Source organism: Pelobates fuscus, chromosome 2 (assembly GCF_036172605.1).
Source record: "Pelobates fuscus isolate aPelFus1 chromosome 2, aPelFus1.pri, whole genome shotgun sequence".
Taxonomy (NCBI): Eukaryota; Metazoa; Chordata; class Amphibia; order Anura; family Pelobatidae; genus Pelobates; species Pelobates fuscus.
This window is the reverse complement of record NC_086318.1, coordinates 428,202,961-428,223,713: the sequence shown is the minus strand read 5'-3', so window position 1 is coordinate 428,223,713 and position 20,753 is coordinate 428,202,961. Positions and strand designations below refer to the sequence as shown.

The 20,753-nt window shown below is 43.8% G+C and overlaps 1 protein-coding gene across 3 annotated transcripts in view; it reads left to right on the top strand.

Moving 5' to 3' along the window:
* CDC42BPA (CDC42 binding protein kinase alpha) overlaps positions 1–20,753 on the top strand; it is a 192,911-nt gene that overhangs the window by 87,888 nt on the left and 84,270 nt on the right. For all 3 annotated transcript variants that reach the window (XM_063444058.1, XM_063444060.1, XM_063444061.1), the window contains exons 6-8: positions 19,576–19,669; positions 20,088–20,288; positions 20,452–20,700. In XM_063444058.1, the coding sequence (XP_063300128.1) occupies positions 19,576–19,669; positions 20,088–20,288; positions 20,452–20,700 (544 nt within the window). The remainder of the gene's footprint in view (positions 1–19,575; positions 19,670–20,087; positions 20,289–20,451; positions 20,701–20,753) is intronic.

Below are 20,753 nucleotides of genomic sequence, written 5' to 3'. Positions count from 1 at the left end.
GAGGTGTACAATAAGATGTTGGAAAATCCCATACAATCAGTGCAGTTTATATGTCGAATTTTGTTATTTGACCGTAACGTGAGTAAAAGTTGGAGCCCCCTTCCTCCCCCCAAATGAATTTTAACTAAGTGTATAATATAAGTTATTCAATTACTGTGCATTTCTATGTTTGTGGGTTACAGATCTACTTTAAACAGACTGTACTCCCAGACGCTCCCTGTCTGTTCTGGTGCCCTATATATATATAGATATGGCACTGCAATGGACATTATCAGCATGTCCTGAGCGCCCAGGATTTTTGAAAACCCTTTCTAAAATGGAAGAAAGAGAAAATAAGGCTGTTTGGACTTTGTCTGTATCCCATAATCTCCCTATTGAAGTCCTGTACCTTATTAAAGCGTTCAGCAGGTGTATTATGGTGAAAACATGTCTTGTTTATGTCTGTTCCATTCAAGGACTGTATTTTCCGTACATTTAAAACACTGGTTAATCCCTTTATCCCTTTGTTTTACATTGTGTATAGGTATGTGCTGTATATCATGCTCCCCAGCGAAGGCTGTAAAATGGCTAATAAGAAATACATGCACACCATCATACAAATTGATGGTTCCGCTGGGCTAATACATTTTCTTGGAGGATTCAGCAAATGCCATTATAATCCAGTTCAGACACGGCAAAGTTGGGACAAATTTACACACGAAGAGTAGAGATGGAAACATTGTTCCATTTCTCATTTTGTCTGTATGCTCTCTCTATGTTGACTGTCGGGTGACAAGGGCAGACCTTATAACAATGATTGACAGGCAGCCAAATGGAGGGGCCCATTTTCAGGATAAAGAGGTGTGGATTTTAATTTTATCACAAAATGTAGGTTGGCTAGCAAACAATACTAGTATATATAAAAGTATTTAAATGAACAAAGATTTATTCTTAAAAGTAAAGTGTCCCTCTGCCTGCCTGTATTCCCCCCCCCCCCCCCAGTCCATAAAAAGGGTTAAAAACAAACCCCCACCTTTTTACACTTAGCCTAATTCTAGCGCTGATGTCACTCTGCACTGGGTTGGGTTCCTCCTCTGCCAATGTCCACTGATTATTATTACTATTTATTATAAAGGGCCAACAAATTCTGCAGCCCTGTACAACACTAACCTTATTTGCACGTGCAATAGGCCTTCCCCATTGGAAAGCATTGACTCACTTCTTTCCTATGGGGATTTAGGCGACGCTGCATGTCCTCCTGCAAATGTTTAGCTTTGCAGGGTTAAGGGCGACAGGGACAATGCCCCGAGACATCTTCAATGAGATTAAATGGCCCGGGTGCCTGTAGTGCCATTTTAACTGTGAAAGGTACATTTAGCTTTTATTGTCACTCCGTCTGACTGGCCTCATTTTATGGATCTCAGAAGGATAAAGACTGAGGTCTCTTTGCCAGGAGTCAAACCTGCCACGCTGAGATCCCTGTCCCACAAGCTATCTTAGTATGAATCCTACAGAAATGTGTGATTTCCTCCCACGGTTCCATTAGATTTCTCTCTGGTCCATCTTTTCACTTGGATTTTCAGATGCCCCCCTGTGGTTTCCCAGTGCCCTCTCTTTTCAGAATTCTGGTAAAATGTCAGGTAGTTACTTGCTTAGCAACAGCTGAAGATGCCATACATTCTTCTTGAACCCTTTTCTTTCAAGACTTTGTGACAGATGGCATCAACATATGGAGCCCACATTCCTAAGGAGCTTTACTATGCTTGTAACACACAGTGCCAGGACACTCGTACCGCTCTGACGTGAATTAGCTGGACTGGTAGCAGTCCTTAGTCTTTAATCTCTGGCTCGCTGCCACTGTGCTGTGCTGCCAGTGATAAGCCAGTCTGCTTATGATCTCGGCACCCAGGACACATCGCTAATAACTAGCATTCCTGTACAGTGGCACGGCTTGCTGTGATCCAGAGACAATCGTTCAATTTAACGTGCAGTTTAACTGCAGATTGACAGCGTCTGCCTGATTTCTCTGTGCTTTAAATCTTACGTCTCTGAGGATTAGTCTCCTTGTTTTGTACCAAGTTTATTAGGTAAGATAGGGTTTTGCAATTCTGTTCCTTTTCTTATCTTCAAACGAGGGATGTATAAAGATACGCGTGCTTGCAGTCCTGAGAAATTCAGAGTCTTGAAGCATCAAGCCATTTAGCTGCAAAGATATATATATCACTTCCCCCCCCAAATATACATTTTTATTGGGTTGTGTTTTTTGACATTCACACGTCAAAGATACTTAACAGGTCTAAAGAAAAAGTTCTCTACAGAGTGCAATATTTGTACAGCTGACAAATAATAGACAAACAGTAAGTCATAAGTTTGTGGAGCCGGTTACATTCGATACATAAAGCTTATATTAAAGTGTTACGCCATCCCTTTTTAAAATGTTATTGTTTTCAAAGTATTGTAAAGCGCTGCGGAATTTGATGGCGCTATAATAATAATAATAATGCCCTATTGGGTTGGATAGAAATATTTGCATTCTATTTTTGGTCCCTCAACGCAAAACAAGTATAAAATAAAGTTATAACCTTGAATTCATTGCTTTCAATGCATCGTTGTGACATTGGAGGACCCGTACGTACTCCAATCAGAGGCTTCTCATAGAGTAAGAGGGAAGCAGTTGGGCTTAAAAAAAAACATCCAAAACCGTATTTCGGCAACTATATGAGTGCACGCATACACAGAGAGGGAGGGAGCACACACATAGAGAGTGAGGGTGTGTAGAGCTGGCTTTCCCTTGCAGGCACTCTGCATCTCTTGTCTGCATGTAATGTGCACTGACGACAGATGTGATATAAGCATAGAATTGACATTAGGCAGCCTGGAACAGAGTTCTGGGCTGTCTAAGTCACGGGTGCCGGAGGTCCAACTAGCTCTAGGCACAAACTGCAGATTACTGAGTATGATGGTTGGGGTCTCGCCGCCCCTTCCCGTCCTGGACCAAACCCCTGGATCCAGGGACTCAGTGGGAAGGTTTAATGGTGCCACACTGGCCTTTTATGACAATCCCCAAGCAAGGTGTATGCCCACATAGACCTTGTTGGGGACAGGGACACAAACTAATGATAACACGTTTACAATGTATGACACTCCCACATTCAATACAATAAGCCTTCCCCTTTAATTAGGAGATAATTGAGTCAAGCACTAACTAAATGTCAGGATTACAGTATGATCCAGCACGTAGAACTGTGTAACATAGAGGACTGATAGGTAACGTATACCGGACCTTAGAATGGCCGGACTAACGTACCAAAGAATAGTCAGGAATAGACGAGGTCAAGGGAAACAGAAATAGACACAGGGGTCAGGGATGCCAGAAAACAGGGAAGTCAAAATCAATGCCAAAGTCAAATAACCAGAAAAAACAGAATCAATAACGCGCTCTCGGACAACCACAAGGGAAACCACGACAGGGCACTGAGCAGGATGAGAACTGGGCCTAAATACTCCGCCTGTGGATCTGATTGGTTGTAACCGGCCTTTGAACCCAAAGGCAGTTACCAGGTTCCCATTTGCATGATTGCTGCTCAGCACAAACCCTCCTGTGGATTGATTGCTGCTCAGCACAACTTTTCCTGTCAGAACAGTAAATGCCAGTAAATGCACATTTTTATGTCAGAACAGTAAATGCACATTTTTATGTGTGGAATACGTGACACTAAACCCAATTATCTCCCAGATAAGTTCAGGGGTTCAGAAATTTTATGGAAGTCATATCTTTTACTGACCGCAGGCATGGTCCCATAGCCGAAAATAGTTCCATAGAATCGCGGCTAAGTGCCGCTGGAGGACCGACTGGGAACCACAAGGTTTTCATGCCGAAAATAGTTCCAGGACATTCACGGCTAAGTCCCCCTGAAGTCTATTCGCGGTTTTGGTCCATGCAAACAAGATGGTCGCCACCTCGTGGTTGAATGGCACTTCTAATGGCTTTGGGAGTTCAAAGTGCCGCTTCCAAAGTTCGAATTGTGGCCATACAAGTACAAAAAGGCACACACAGTGGTTTTGACCAGGATTTATCACAGGGGCCAAAGTCACAGGGTAAGAGGCTGGCAAGAATGCCCCTCCAAGAACCCATGACAAGGTCCAGTTCGTAACATACATATTTCCTGATGCTTTGCCAGCATTATGACTGTGAGAGCATCATGGGGGATGTAGTCCACAACATCTGGAGTGCCGAAGGTTGCATACCCCTATAGCTCAGTTATCTGCTTTCTGCTTATGGAATCTCTACAGCTGCAGTACCCCTAAGACTGAAGTAGTTTACACCTAATAATTTAGACCAAAGGTTATAAATAGATATGGGGAGAACAGAAAAAATATAAGACCATGGGTATATCCCCGTACACTCTACCCCCAAAAAATGGGACAGTGTCGGGTCTAGCCCAAAGTCTTATGTACCGCGAAGAGACTCCAGGGGTCTCAAGGGGCTTAACCCCAAAGTAGACAAACTACAAAAAACAAAGAATAGATGCCGCTAGTCTCAGTGCATACAAAGCCCTGAGATCAGATGCATCTCCTGGAAATATGTATAGCTGTGTAGTTGTTACTATATACTGGCAAAAAAATGTGTAATATTGTATTATAGAGACCAAAACATAATAAATAAACAAAAGTATATACAAGTGGTACAAATGCTAATATGCCAGCCAGAGGTAGGGATATAATACAAAATCGTTATAAGGGTATGGTCCCCAGTCCTAAATTACAGCTTTATTGAAAAGTAAATAGGCTAAATAGGAATGGATCAATCCCAATGTAATTCCCTAACTCAGGGCTATCTCAAGGTTAATTCTTACTATTCCTGTGCCATATCTTATAGATTAGGTGCTGTGCTTATAATAAAAAATGCCCCTCTATCAACAGCAGAGTACAGTGTGGGTCTAAGCACAGTCCCAGCCAATTAGACCCAAATCAACATAAAAAAGTAGATTGCAAACAGGACTAGAGAGAAAAAGTATTGTCCAAAGTAGAATATAGGGAGAGAATGCAGTATGTAATTAGAAAGTCAGTATCTAAAAAACTGACAATGTAAGTTAAAAAAAGCCACTCTCCCTGGTTATCTAACTAGACAGGCATAGAAGCAAAAGATAGACAAGTGAAAATCAAAAAAGTTCCATAAATCAAATGAAAATCATAGTGCTAAATCCACAAGTGCCCAGTGCTCATAAAAAATGAGGAAAAAACGCCCGACACGCGTTTCGGTGCCTTATAGGATGCACCTTCGTCAGGAGCCAACAGAAGAGTAATCCTGATTTGATTGATGATCACATTCCGGATTGCCTCATCCACAGACTATAAATATACACTGCATTTTCCTGGGCACAAGTTCAAGACTTTGATTCTTCCTGCTGTCTGCTAAAAAAAAAAAAAACAGGTGACATGTACTGATAGCAAAATCAACACCACAATCCTGCTTGGAAACAAATCTTATCGCATCCTCTGTGCATTGCGACGTCCAAAGTGTTTATGGGCTTAATAACTACAGTGTGCGCTCGTTTAATAAACATGCTAAACAAATCCATAAATCAGCACTCTGCAAAACCAGTGAATGGCCATCGTGTTGCCAATCTTACTGAAAAACAAAAGTGTGTTTTAAGAATAAAACTACTTTAAAGAATAAAACTACTTTATGGAGTAATCTTCTAGTTGTACAAAGAAGCTCATTGATTTTATGCTTTTCGCGTTTTTGCCAGAGTTTGAGTCACCACTTTCCAATCTTTATCAGAGTTGGACTTAAGGGCTCCAGACCCCTGCAGCATATTAGCTTACTGAGTGTGTCCTCAATTTTTACTTTTATAAAAAGTGCAAATTGTATAAATGAACCTTGTTGCACCCACCCGACTGTCAATCAGACAGCCGGTCCTGTTACTTCCTGGTTTGGTTAGCTCAGTGGAACTAAACTCAAGATGCAGCAATTGCTCAGAGCACCTGCCTTGCAAAGACTTCTCATTGAGCTGCATTGGGGAGTCTGTGATTGGACAGACACAGAAAGTCTGGGCGGGGTTTGAAGGGGAGGAGCTTGCAAAGGCTGCAGACAAGAGATCTGCAATTTGTTTGCAAGCTGTTTTAAATTTAACCAAAATGAATTAAATCCATGTGTTTTCATTGGGGGCCTATCTACTAAACATTGATTTTTATTTTGGGGGGCATTCCTGTGAGAACTGTTGCTTTGGAGCTCTGTGCTACATTACTATGAGGATTGTTGTTGCAGATCACTGTTGCATTTTTGTGAATATTTCTGCTGTGGATTTCTGTGTTCCATTTCAGTGAGCATTGTTGCTGTGGAATTCTGTGTTCCATTTCAGTGAGCATTGTTGCTGTGGAATTCTGTGTTCCATTTCAGTGAGCATTGTTGCTGTGGAATTCTGTGTTCCATTTCAGTGAGCATTGTTGCTGTGGAATTCTGTGTTCCATTTCAGTGAGCATTGTTGATGTGGAGCTCTGTGTTGCACACTGATAGTGTTAATTTGATACCGGAGAAACTGACGGAAGCCAAGCACAGAGAGATGGACACAGGTTTCTTCAGGAAGGAAGAGATTCTTTATTGGATCACCGATCGGGACTCAGAGGGACTAGCGTCACCAAAATACAGCAAATTCTGAGCCCCGGACAATAGTGCAGGCTCCTTATATAGGCATATAACTCCTCCCATATTAAGCTCCGCCCGCACATTCCCTTGACCAATCAACACAAATAAGAATTAACTTCCTGTTTGACCGCATGGCTTGTCCAGCACAATGGAGGAGGGGGAATACTATATCCTGTATTCTTGCACATGCTCCGTACACTACTGATCGTATCTTGCCACGTGCAACCAACTGATCGATACGTCAGCATATGCACGTACACATGCCACGTGGTAATCTCGGCCTACTAAATTTATTTTTACCGAGATTCCACCACATTCCCCCCTTTGATGCCTCTTGATATTTTACAATTACTTGAGGCATCACATAACCTTAGTTTGCTTACACCACAAGTTACCTTGAACCAGACCAGACTTATCTTATGATGTGAATCTTCAACATTCATCTTCTTGCATTGGTTCTCCCTGATCTAGAGCCTTATACTTATATATCGCCATTATCTGTGCAGCAGCCTTCCTCTCTGCTATACTTCCTATCAGGCTTTGCACAGACCTAACTACTAAGGGTATAAGACACGGTAGGAGTAGACACAACAGTAAAATCAGTAGGACTCCACCTACCACTGCCTTAAGCCCTCCAAACCACTCATACCAGCTACCAAACCAACTACTTGGATTGTACCCTTTCCATACCTGAGTAGGCACATGCGCTAGTTTAACCATATGGCTAGTAAGCTCAGCTATTGCTTGCCCTTCGTCGTCTATTTGAAGACAGCAATTGCTTAGGTTAAACTTCCCACATACACCTCCCTCTACTGCCAAAAGGTAATCCAAGGCTAATCTATTCTGGTATACTGCTGTCCTCATCCTGGTGTTATGCTTCGCTAGAAGATTGAGCGCTTGTGATGTCTCATTTGTGATAATCTCAACCACCGCCTGTAATCTTATAATACGGTTGAGCATATAAATAGGGGTTCTATAACCAAAGGTACCATCCTCAGCCCACGTGGCTGGCCCATAATAATCTATGATACGCTGGGGAGGCCATTCATTATCTTCCCAGGTGCCTATCTCTATGGGTCCCCTTTTCTTCCTATGATTCACATCATACACTTTAACACCTAAAGTCTCACCTGTTTCAATCGGTAACAAGAAGAAGGATGGTTTGAGCATACCCAACACACATGCCCCTTCCCAGTCCTGTGGCAGCTCCGAATAGGCTTTCTTACCACAGATCCAGTACAAATTTGCTGGGGCTCTCCAGGTAGATGTGATGGATAAATCAAACCACACATCCTTTAAATTGGCGTATCTAGCAAACGGGTTAGATGGTTCTGAGACATTTGAAGCCGACCACCAAGTTGTATTCTTTGTATCATCATCATAAGCTTTTTGCCCTAGACAAGTTAATTCTCCTACAGAAGTATTATACATTATTCCTTTCCTTGCTATGCAAACATAACCTATGATGGAGGTCTTTAATCTCCACTCAGATTTACCTCTAACACTCATATGATAATCGGCTTGTGTAGATATTAATTGGTCAACTGCCTCAGAACCGGACATTACCTCCTTTGCTTCCCAAGGCCATTGGTCTCCCATGTTAGTACCTCCACACACATAGCAGTTGGTAACATTAAGACTACCGGCAATACTTTCAGCTAAATCGATGAACAGGTTTTTAGCGTTATGGGGGATCTTATTATCTATGCTCATCTCTTCATAAAAGGAATGGTATACTTGATGAGTCTGGGAGGATACCGTATCAGTCTCTATCCCTATAAACAATAATGTCCCAGGATCTAAACCCGTCCCGTATATCTGAAACCCAAATAAATTGCCATACTTATCTAGGAACTTGTCGGGGTTATTAATAAGTATATGGACTGGGTTGCATTCCATAGACTTACAATATGGGCTAGTCGGCAACTTAGTCACTATCATGTCTTTATCTACTGTCTGTCCCCAAGTCGCCCACCCCACACAAGACCAATATGGGCAAAAGTTATAGTCTTTATTTGGGCATCTAGGACTCACATATTTATTTTTGCTACTGGGACAAATATATTTATCGTTAGACCCATACGTCCTCTCCCATCTAAGATCCCCACATACATTCCACGGCTTTCTACCACTCGATATCGCTTTGCACGCATCAAATAGCAGAACACCCGAAGAATGTACGGATTCTAACACCGTCTTGTTAATTAGGGTCCCCTGAGGATCTCCATTCCTGAGAGTCAACCAAATTGTACGAGGCTGATACTCCGGACTGAAGCACTTAGGTTCTCCTACTCCTAAATGGCACACACTATAGTCTATATTTAAGTATCTACATCTCGATACATCTCCTTTACACTCGTATTGTGAATGCCAAATTAGGGTTTGGGAAATATGGTTACCTGTTCTCGTAGTCTTAATGCATACCTCACAGCTAGGAGTGTCGGTACCTCTACCTTCCTGAATATAAAAACACATGTAAATAAACACAATCAAAAGCACATCTTTCGCCGTCATCCTCAGTCTTCGTCCGTGCGATGGAACCTCAGCTTCCAGGATGTGAGGGCTGCAGGGAATGGAGTTCTGCTCGTCTTCACAGGTGTCCCTTCGGGACTTTCCTGGCTTATACACTATGTGATGGTAAGAGGACAGGCTTTATTATGGCCTTCTCACTTACACCTGTAACAATAAAATTTGTAATCCACAATAATTCCTCGTTACTCCGACTGAGTAGTGCGTTTCAACCGGATCTTGCAGGGATTCTCTGGATCTGCTGTAACTTGCCAAGAATCGACTGCTGCTGGTTTAACCCTGGAGTGATGTATCCACGGAGTCACTTCTGCTACTTTTATCGCTGTAGGGGTAGACAAAAGAACAACATAAGGACCTCTCCACTTGGGCCCTAACGGTACATTATTCCACTCTTTAATCCACACTTGGTCTCCTGGATGATAATTATGAACAGGGGGATAAATATTCACAGGTAATCTATCTTGTACCCATTTCTGTACCTCCTCCATAGTCTTACTCAACTCTACAACCTGCTGCCGGGTAATTCCTTCTCCCAACTGACTCAAATCCCCCCTTAAGTTACCAAGTACGGGAGGTGGTCGCCCATACATAATTTCAAAAGGAGAGAGGCCCATCCTTCTGGTAGGGGTACTGCGGATTCGCAATAGAGCTATAGGTAAGAGAACGTTCCACTTAAGTTGGGTTTCCTGACACATTTTAGCCAACTGGTTCTTAATAGTTCTATTCATTCTCTCTACCTTACCAGAACTCTGGGGTCTATATGCAGTATGAAGCCTCCACTTTATACCAAGCATATGAGTCAGTTGTTGTAGGCACTGGTGAACAAAAGCTGGACCATTGTCCGATCCTATAGAACAGGGTAGTCCATATCGGGGTATTATTTCTCGTAGCAGGAATCTCACAACTTCTCCTGCTTTCTCGGTACGAGTAGGACATGCTTCTACCCAGCCTGAATAGGTGCACACAATTACCAGCAGGTAACGATGTCCACCCGATTTAGGCATCACTGTAAAGTCTATTTGTAGATCGGACATGGGGAGTCCCCCCATAAACTGGACTCCTGGTGGCTTTACTGGTCCTTGTCTTGCATTATTCTTAGCACACGTTACACATCTGCGTACAATGGCCTGAGTCAAGTTGGACAATCTTGGTATGTAGAAATGTTTCCGGAGAGATTCTTCAGTACTGTCTCTCCCAGAATGTGTCCCGTTATGATAATTTTGGACAATTTCTACCGCTAGCGATGCTGGTATAACTATTCTTCCATCTTCTAGCTGATACCACTTGTTCTCCAAATACTTTCCCGGTTCAGTCTTTAACCACTCCTCTTCTTGAGCTGTATAAACTGGAGTCCATTGGGACAGTGGAGTTGGTATTAGAGCAGCTATATGCCCCACATACTCCTGTCTTCCTGATTCAGCAGCACGCTTAGCTGCACTATCTGCCATCCGATTTCCTTTGGTTACATCACCATCTCCTCTCAGATGCGCTCGACAATGTATGATACCGACTTCTTTCGGCTCCCACACTGCTTCCAATAGTTGTAGGATTTCAGCTGCGTACTTGATTTCTTTGCCTTCTGAATTCAGTAGTCCTCTTTCTTTATACAAAGCTCCGTGGGCATGAGTGGTTAAAAACGCATACTTAGAGTCCGTATAGATATTTACTCTTAAACCTTCAGCCAATTGTAACGCTCGTGTTAGTGCTATCAATTCTGCCTTTTGTGCTGATGTTCCTTTTGCCAGTGGCCGAGCTTCTATCACCTTGTCTATTGTTGTTACTGCATATCCTACATAGCGGATCCCTTCTTTCACATAACTACTGCCATCGGTATAATATTGAACATCGGGGTTCTGGATGGGAAAATCACGAAGATCTGGTCTACTTGAGAATACTTCATCCATTACTTCCAAACAATCATGTTGACTTTCAGTAGGTTGTGGCAAAAGGGTAGCTGGATTTAAGGTGTTTACAGTCTCTAAATGCACTCTTGGGTTTTCACACAACATTGCTTGATACTTGGTCATACGGCTGTTACTAAACCAATGATTTCCTTTGTAATCCAACAACGTCTGTACTGCATGTGGAACTCGTACATAAAGTTCTTGACCCAGAGTGAGTTTATCGGCTTCAGCTACTAGCAGGGCGGCTGCAGCTACGGCTCTTAGACAAGGTGGAAGTCCGCTGGCCACTGCATCCAATTGCTTAGACATGTAGGCAACAGGTCTTTGCCATGATCCCAAGTACTGTGTCAATACTCCCACAGCCATTCTTCTTTGCTCGTGTACATATAAGTAGAATGGTCGTGTGTGATCAGGTAGACCTAATGCTGGGGCACTCATCAAAGCCTTCTTCACATCTTCAAATGCCGTTTGCTGTTCTTGGGTCCATAAGAAGGGGTCGTGCTCTGTACCTTTGATGGCTGCGTACAGAGGTTTTGCTAGTATCGCATAGCTGGGAATCCATATCCTACAGAAGCCCGCTGCCCCCAAGAATTCTCGCACTTGTCTTCTATTCTTGGGTATTGGTATTTGGCAGACAGCTTCTTTTCTCTCTGGCCCCATAATCCTTTGACCTTCAGAGATATGGAATCCCAGATACTTGACAGTTGGCAAACACAACTGAGCCTTCTTTCTAGACACCTTGTATCCTGCCTTCCAGAGAATATGTAGTAGATCGTGCGTTGCTTGCTGACATTTTTCTTTTGTAACTGCTGCTATCAACAAGTCATCTACATATTGTAACAATACACATTCTCCTGGGATAGACTCGAAATCCAATAAATCTTGACTTAGGGCTGAACCAAATAGGGTAGGTGAATTTTTAAACCCTTGGGGCAGTCTTGTCCAAGTCATTTGGCGTTTTGAGCCCGTTACAGCGTTCTCCCATTGGAAAGCGAAAATACATTGACTTTCTGCGGCAATTCGGAGGCAAAAGAAGGCATCCTTGAGATCTAAGACTGTGAAGTAAGTAGCCCCGCCCGGAATTAAAGCAAGCAGGTTATATGGATTGGGTACAACTGGATGTATACTAACAACCGCATCATTGACTGCTCTTAAGTCCTGTACAGGTCGATACTCATCTGTACCGGGCTTTTGAACAGGCAGCAATGGGGTGTTCCAGGGGGAAGTACAGAATTTTAGGATACCATACCGTATGAACTTATCCAGATAGGATTGGATGTTCTTCTTAGCCTTCTGTGGGATGTGGTATTGTCTTAGGCTTACTGGATAAACCCCAAGTTTCAGTTCAATTTTTATAGGTGGAATATTGCGGGCCAGTCCTGGTGGGTTGTTCTCTGCCCAAACTCCTGGTATGTTAAACAATGTCTCATCACTCCTAGGGTTTTGGCTAGTCAACACTGTATAAAGTCGCCACTCTTCTTCCTTTGGTACGGATAAAGTCATAATACCTGAAGGTCCATTAAACTTTAAAGATGTTGTTCCATTTGGTAGGAACGTAATCTGCGCTTGTAATTTTGATAGCATATCACGTCCCAGCAATTGGACTGGACATTCAGGCATATAAAGGAATTGGTGTTTTACTACGTGGCCTCCCAATGTACAGAGTCGACTTTTAAGAACCGGTTTTTCAGCACTTCTTCCAGTTGCTCCTATCACAGTAATAGTCCTTCCAGATGGAGGAGCAACTAGATTAGTCACCACTGAATGTTCGGCACCAGTGTCGATCATGAACGCACTCCTTTTCCCCCCTATTGATACATCGACCATAGGCTCCGCTCGACCAAGGGGGATGGAGCCCGGTCGGTATCAATAGTCCTCCATGACCGTGTCAGCCAATCCTACGAAGTCCCTACCTTCTCTATCGCGGGACCTTTGCGCTGCTGGAATATATCTATCTTCCCTAACACTTCCTCTGTTCCCATTACTCCCTCTATAACCATTACTCCCTCCGGGGCCTCCTCTACCTCTCGCTCTGCCTCTAAAATTTCCGTAGCCTGCCCTGGGTTGGTCTCTCTCGTACTGCTCTCTTTGCGGACATTCATTCCTCCAATGCCCTTCTTCCTTGCAATACGCACACTGATCCCTACTCAAAGGCTCCCTACTCCATCTATTATTGCCTCTATCTGGGCCCCGTTTATCTACGCCTGCGATTGCTACCGCTAGCATATCAGCCTTTTTACGCATCTTACGCTCTTCCTCTTTCTTATTTTCTGTATCCCTGTTCATATAGACCTTATTTGCTACCTCCATTAGTTGGGTGATGGACATACCTGCAAACCCTTCTAACTTTTGTAGCTTGCGCTTAATATCTCCGTATGCTTGGCTGACAAAGGCGGAGTTAACCATTCGGGAATTGTCTGCGTCTTCCGGATTAAAGGGGGTGTACAAGCGGTACGCCTCCAATAATCGGTCATAAAAGACACTGGGCGCTTCATCGCTTTTCTGAATCACCTCAACTGTCTTCGACATGTTAATGGCTTTCTTTCCTCCGGCTTTCATGCCAGCAATTATAGCGTCTCTATAGGCTCTAAGTTGAACCATATCAGCACCATTTACGTTCCAATCGGGATCAGTGTTGGGATAGTGTGTTGCGGCCCATGCTGCTGGATTAGCTTGGTTCAAAGCACGGGCTCTATCTTCTAATGCTTTAATGGCTGCTTGATTTATTCTTGTCCTTTCCTCATTGTTAAATAAAGTCATTAGTAACTGCTGGCAATCAGCCCATGTCGGATTGTGCGTCTGTACTATTGAGGTGAACAGATCAGTCATGGCTTGTGGTTTCTCAGTATACGAGGAATTATGGGTCTTCCAGTTTAAAAGGTCGGTAGTGGTAAATGGGACATATACGAAGACTGGGTCAGCGTGTGCCATTTGACCTGCGGCATCGATATAAGCTGACCCGGGATTTAGGCGAAGAGGCATCTGATAGTGCTTTAATTGTTGGGCACCAGTCAACTGTCGGGTTTGGATGGGGCTACGTAGGGAGGCGTCAGTCATGGGTTCCGGTCGGGGAGAGATAGGGTATGGGGATGTGGGAGGTTGGTTTTGGGAAAAGGTAGTGAATAGAACACTTCGGGCCGAGCTAGATGAAGCTTGACCGGAAGTCTGAAGTGGCGCCAAATCAGGATATTCGTTTTTAATGGGGGTGGGTTCTGGTTCCGGAAGGGGAGATTTAGTACGAGGGGGGGTGGATCCTGTACTGGAGGAGGAAGCTGAAGTGGATGAGGGTAATGAGGGGAGGGGTGCAGGACTTCCTGCGTTTGCGTCACTTCCTCTTAACGGAAAGTAAGGGGGCGGCAAAGGGATCTCGGACTCAGGGGGCGTGTCCAAAATGGGCCTAACACCAGTCCTAGTGGACGAACAAGTCCTAGCTACCATGAGGCGACACTGCTCCTCGTGGCATGTCTGGAGCCATTTTGGCGAGTCATTTACGGCCTGTCTCCAACAGTCAATATAAGGAAACTGGCCGTAAAGTTCAGGCCTACCTGATACAGCCACGTGTAAGCGCTGTACCAGAGTTGGATCCAAACTGCCACGTGGCGGCCATGCCGCAACCAAAGTAGGCCACTCCCTAGTGCACAAAGTAACTAAACGCACAGAAGACATCTTAACCCCAAAATCACAAACCTTGAATCCCTTTTTAAAATTCTTAACCATACATCCTAAGGGATCCGGAATCGTTGACTGCGACGCACCCATATTTAACAATGGAACGTCGTCGACAACGATTACTATACACGCGTACTATTCAACAGTCACACCCGTTTCCTCTGGCAACAGCACCACGTGGTACGGTTACCAAGTGAAACGTACACAATAACAATAAACACTCAGGGAATTCCCGTACACACACAGCTGCTACACCAGTCACTATATAATCAATATTATGCCCTTTGGCGTAACTATACAGTCACCCACGCTATAATTCTCTATATACGAATTACCCGTCTATAACACACCCCAGTAACATCGTCTTTTACAAATAGCGGTTACAGTACAGTTAGCATAGGTCAAAGTACAAGTTAAGGTCACAATACAATTATTAGTGGTTATGGTGTTAAAACATGCAATTGACGACAATGATTAGTACTTATTATACAATGTCAGTAAATATACAGGGTTATGGTACCGTGCACTATAATACAGCAACACACTATTAACACTCTCGCTAGACGGCTGAGCTCGCGCTATCTAACAAGATATACACTTTACTAAAACAATCGTTAACACATTTACAATTCCCAACTAAACTATTGGCCAGTACCTTGAATGGACTACCTAAAACTATATACACCCGTTTTGGTTAGCCACACTGCCCAATCACCACATATATAGCGAGCTAGAGAACCGAATTTACACAGGCGCCTCTTAGTCGCACTATACAACGAGCTAGAGAACCGAATTTACACAGGCGCCTCTTAGTCGTACTATCAAAAGTCTAGTGGGTTCCAAATTTACACGCCTTCCCACTTAGCCCAGATAGGATGAGAACTAGCGAACCGAATTTACACAGGCGCCGCTTAGTCTCCCGGTCCCTCCGACCTAGCGAACAAAATATACACCCTAGAACGCTAGTCTAGACAAGACACCGGTGTCCGGCTAGGGCTTATTTTACACCAGAGCGCCCTGCCTGACTAACCAAATCAAACGGTCTGACTAAAGAGCGTTCGATCGAGCGGTGCGCCTTCGCTCCTTCCCTCCGACAGAGGGGGCAGATACAGATTCAAAAACCCCTTTGGGCCTACCGCACAATCGGTATACCCCTAGCGGGTCCTGCCGTCTAAAACAGCAGTTGTCTTACCTCCTCGTTCCTGAACCTGAGTTCACACTCATCGACGGGGACACCCCAGCACTTCTCACGTAGAGGCCGATGATCTCCTGGACAACAGACCAGTGGCGCCGAGACGAAGGGAGGTCCACGCAGAAGTTCAGGGGTGCAGCCGTAGAGAACGTGGGCAAAGATAGACCGTCTCACGCCTCTGCCTCTCAGCTACCGTTGAACGATGAGCTTCCCGGCCAATGCACCAAATGATACCGGAGAAACTGACGGAAGCCAAGCACAGAGAGATGGACACAGGTTTCTTCAGGAAGGAAGAGATTCTTTATTGGATCACCGATCGGGACTCAGAGGGACTAGCGTCACCAAAATACAGCAAATTCTGAGCCCCGGACAATAGTGCAGGCTCCTTATATAGGCATATAACTCCTCCCATATTAAGCTCCGCCCGCACATTCCCTTGACCAATCAACACAAATAAGAATTAACTTCCTGTTTGACCGCATGGCTTGTCCAGCACAATGGAGGAGGGGGAATACTATATCCTGTATTCTTGCACATGCTCCGTACACTACTGATCGTATCTTGCCACGTGCAACCAACTGATCGATACGTCAGCATATGCACGTACACATGCCACGTGGTAATCTCGGCCTACTAAATTTATTTTTACCGAGATTCCACCACAAATTTACTAAGCGAGCTATGAGGTAGGAAGCAGAGTGGTTTAAGGAATGTGTATATTACAGAGCCTTGTTACTCCATACAGTAGCAAGTACCACAGGCAAGTCTTCAGCATCTCTGAATTAAACTCATTAAACTAAACGTGGCGTATGAACTAGTCCCGTGTGACCTCCTGCTGCTAACAGGCAGCATGTGTTTACATTTATCGCACAGCTTTTCTTTATATACCAAGCTTTCTCATGCATTCTTTACTTGTAGACCCTGCCCCCAAGCCGACATGACCTTAAACGCATTAACCCTTTCTTTGTCGACATGAGTGTGGGAAGCAGAGATGGACCTTTCTGGTAGTGAAAAAGTTCAGTCGGAGTGAGGGTGAATTAAGGGGAATTATGGCAGTAAGCTTCTGGCCTTGGGTGGGATAAGCCTGGCCGTGTACCGGAACTGGGTATTTTACTGAATAGTATGAAGGATTTAACGAATCTTACGCTGATTACGCGACCTGTACGCATGCGCCAACGTTGTCATTCTCATTTCAGCTTTCCCTTTTGATGCCCTTGTGGTTTTTGTGGTCCCCATGATTCCTCGGGTACATTGTCATTCTGTACGATTTCCCATGATTCCTCGGGTACATTGTCATTCTATACGATTTCCCATGATCCCGCTGGTGCAGCGCTGCGGTATATGTTGGCGCTGTATAAATGCCAATAATAACAGTGGATTGTTTTGTTATATTTTCATGATATTTCTGGTACTATGCAAATATAAATTAATTCCTCTTAAATAGTTATACAATGTGGACATTAGTATGTTTCCCTTGTTGCATTTTATGCAATGCATATATAAATAATATTTCCTTGATACTATAATGACAGTATTGGGAATTTTCCCTAAATTCTTCAGGTAAATAAATATATAAATCGTTTCCCATGCAAATCACTTAACAATGCCAATAAACATAACTGTGTGGCATTCTATAAACATCTGCTGATGCGATGGCTTTTTCACAGTCATGGGATCCACACCGTTCTGTATGATCCCAAATCCCACAGCTCTGGAATGGTCTGCAATCATTGAACGAGATGAATGGGCCTCACTGCCTGAATGGGGGGGATAGGGGGGGGGGGGGGGGTAGAAGCTGCTGGTAGCTGTTTACCTCATCACCAGTTAATTGTATTATAACAGCTACTTCTTATATTTGTTGTATGTATGGGGCAGGCCGCAAATCTGCTGTTTTTATTAATTTTTTGTTATTATTATTCTAAGTATTTCCATTAACTATTTTATTGCCAGAAGGGAGATTAGTTTACTTGGATAAGAAATAGTTTTGATAAATATTTGGCTGATTTAAAGCACACAAGGTCCGCAATGTGCATTATTGCAGGACCCCTACTTACCTGAAATAAAAAACTCTTATACACCTCCCTCACTAAGCAGTGCCTCCACCCAATAATGAACTCGGACACAACTCCCTCACTAAACAGTGCCTCCACCCAATAATGAACTCGGACACAACTCCCTCACTAAGCAGTGCCTCCACCCAATAATGAACTCGGACACAACTTCCTCACTAAGCAGTGCCTCCACCCAATAATGAACTCGGACACAACTCCCTCACTAAGCAGTGCCTCCACCCAATAATGAACTCGGACACAACTCCCTTACTAAGCAGTGCCTCCACCCAATAATGAACTCGGACACAACTCCCTCACTAAGCAGTGCCTCCACCCAATAATGAACTCGGACACAACTCCCTCACTAAGCAGTGCCTCCACCCAATAATGAACTCGGACACAACTCCCTCACTAAACAGTGCCTCCACCCAATAATGAACTCGGACACAACTCCCTCACTAAGCAGTGCCTCCACCCAATAATGAACTCGGACACAACTCCCTCACTAAGCAGTGCCTCCACCCAATAATGAACTCGGACACAACTCCCTCACTAAGCAGTGCCTCCACCCAATAATGAACTCGGACACAACTCCCTCACTAAGCAGTGCCTCCACCCAATAATGAACTCGGACACAACTCCCTCACTAAGCAGTGCCTCCACCCAATAATGAACTCGGACACAACTCCCTCACTAAGCAGTGCCTCCACCCAATAATGAACTCGGACACAACTCCCTCACTAAGCAGTGCCTCCACCCAATAATGAACTCGGACACAACTCCCTCACTAAGCAGTGCCTCCACCCAATAATGAACTCGGACACAACTCCCTCACTAAGCAGTGCCTCCACCCAATAATGAACTCGGACACAACTCCCTCACTAAGCAGTGCCTCCACCCAGTAATGAACTCGGACACAACTCCCTCACTAAGCAGTGCCTCCACCCAATAATGAACTCGGACACAACTCCCTCACTAAGCTGTGCCTCCACCCAATAATGAACTCGGACACAACTCCCTCACTAAGCAGTGCCTCCACCCAATAATGAACTCGGACACAACTCCCACAGTAAGTAGTACTCTGTGCCTCCACTCCCGCAATAAGCAGTACTTTTACCCATGAACTAGGAATCCCCTCCCACAGTAAGCTGTGCCTCCGCCCAATAAATCACTCTGAAACCCCTGCCGCAGTAAGTAGTACTCTGTGTGTCCATCTGATAATTAACTCTGAAACACCTCCTGTGGTAAGCAGTACTCAGTGCCTCCACCCGATAATAAACTCTGAAAAGCCTCCTGTAGTAAAACGTATAGAATGCCTCCACCTGATAAATAATTCTAAAACACATCCCGCAATAAGCAGTAATCAATGCCTCCATCTGATAAATAACTCAGGAAAATGACCCCAGCCCAGGGGTAGGCAACGTTCCTGGACGCCTCATTCACAGGTTCGGGCTAGCTTGGAATGATTCCTTGGATTGAAAATGTATTTGATAAAAATAAGATTGTGGCTTTTTATAATGTTCCTTATTTTCTTAAAATAAATACACATATCCTTTTTTTGGTTCAAACCTCTTTATAATTCTACTTTCTCTTTCTTTCCAGAGACATTAAGCCAGATAACATCTTGCTGGATATGAACGGACACATTCGCCTGGCAGACTTTGGATCCTGTCTGAGACTCATGGAGGATGGAACGGTAAGCCCCCAGGAAACGAGTCTGAATGGGAAAAATGAGCAACGACAAACCAATTATTATATTTTGTATCTTCCTAGTATATCGAGCACACAATAATTACAATAACCGTCCATCTGTATGCCGATTCAGGACCGTTGCCAGCAAATATTGTTTTATAACTGAATATTTATTGAATCTTTAATAGTTTATCTATGCGCAGTTTGTACAGTAGTTATGGTCAGTGAATTGCATGTACACTCATGCACATCCTATAATGTTTACGGCTCATCATTATTTCATACATTTCAAAAGGCAAACGTGTTGGGACCAGGGATGGGGTTATTTTAGTACATCTTAGCTGATTTTCCGACCTGCTGAGCCATTCTGTAACTGAAATTGTAATTTCGAAGTAGTGCTGATTTACTCTCTGCCCCTGCAGGTCCAGTCGTCTGTAGCTGTCGGGACTCCAGATTACATCTCTCCTGAAATCCTACAAGCTATGGAAGACGGGAAGGGGAAGTACGGACCGGAGTGTGACTGGTGGTCTCTTGGAGTTTGCATGTATGAAATGCTGTACGGAGAAACCCCTTTCTACGCCGAGTCTTTAGTGGAGACTTATGGGAAGATAATGAACCATAAAGTGAGTATCGACCCTTTATTACCTTTATGTTATAACACCTTTGCACTTTCTAACTGTTTACCCTTTAGTATTTAGAGGGTAAAGTCTGATATGTGTGACCCATTCTGTTCTGCAGATGTGATTTAATAACCTGACTATGCTCACTGCTTTATATTTTTTAAAGGAGAGGTTCCAGTTTCCCACTCAGGTAGCCGATATTTCAGAAAATGCCAAGGACTTGATTAAAAGACTTATATGCAGCAGGGAGCATCGCCTCGGTCAGAACGGCATCGAAGACTTTAAGAATCACCCATTTTTTGTGGGAATTGACTGGGATAATATACGTAACTGTGAAGCACCTTATATCCCAGAAGTCAGCAGCCCGACCGACACATCTAACTTCGATGTTGATGACGATTGCTTGAAAAACTGCGTAAGTTCACTGATCAGTCATGTTCATGATGGCTGTGGTTTTTATTTTTTTAT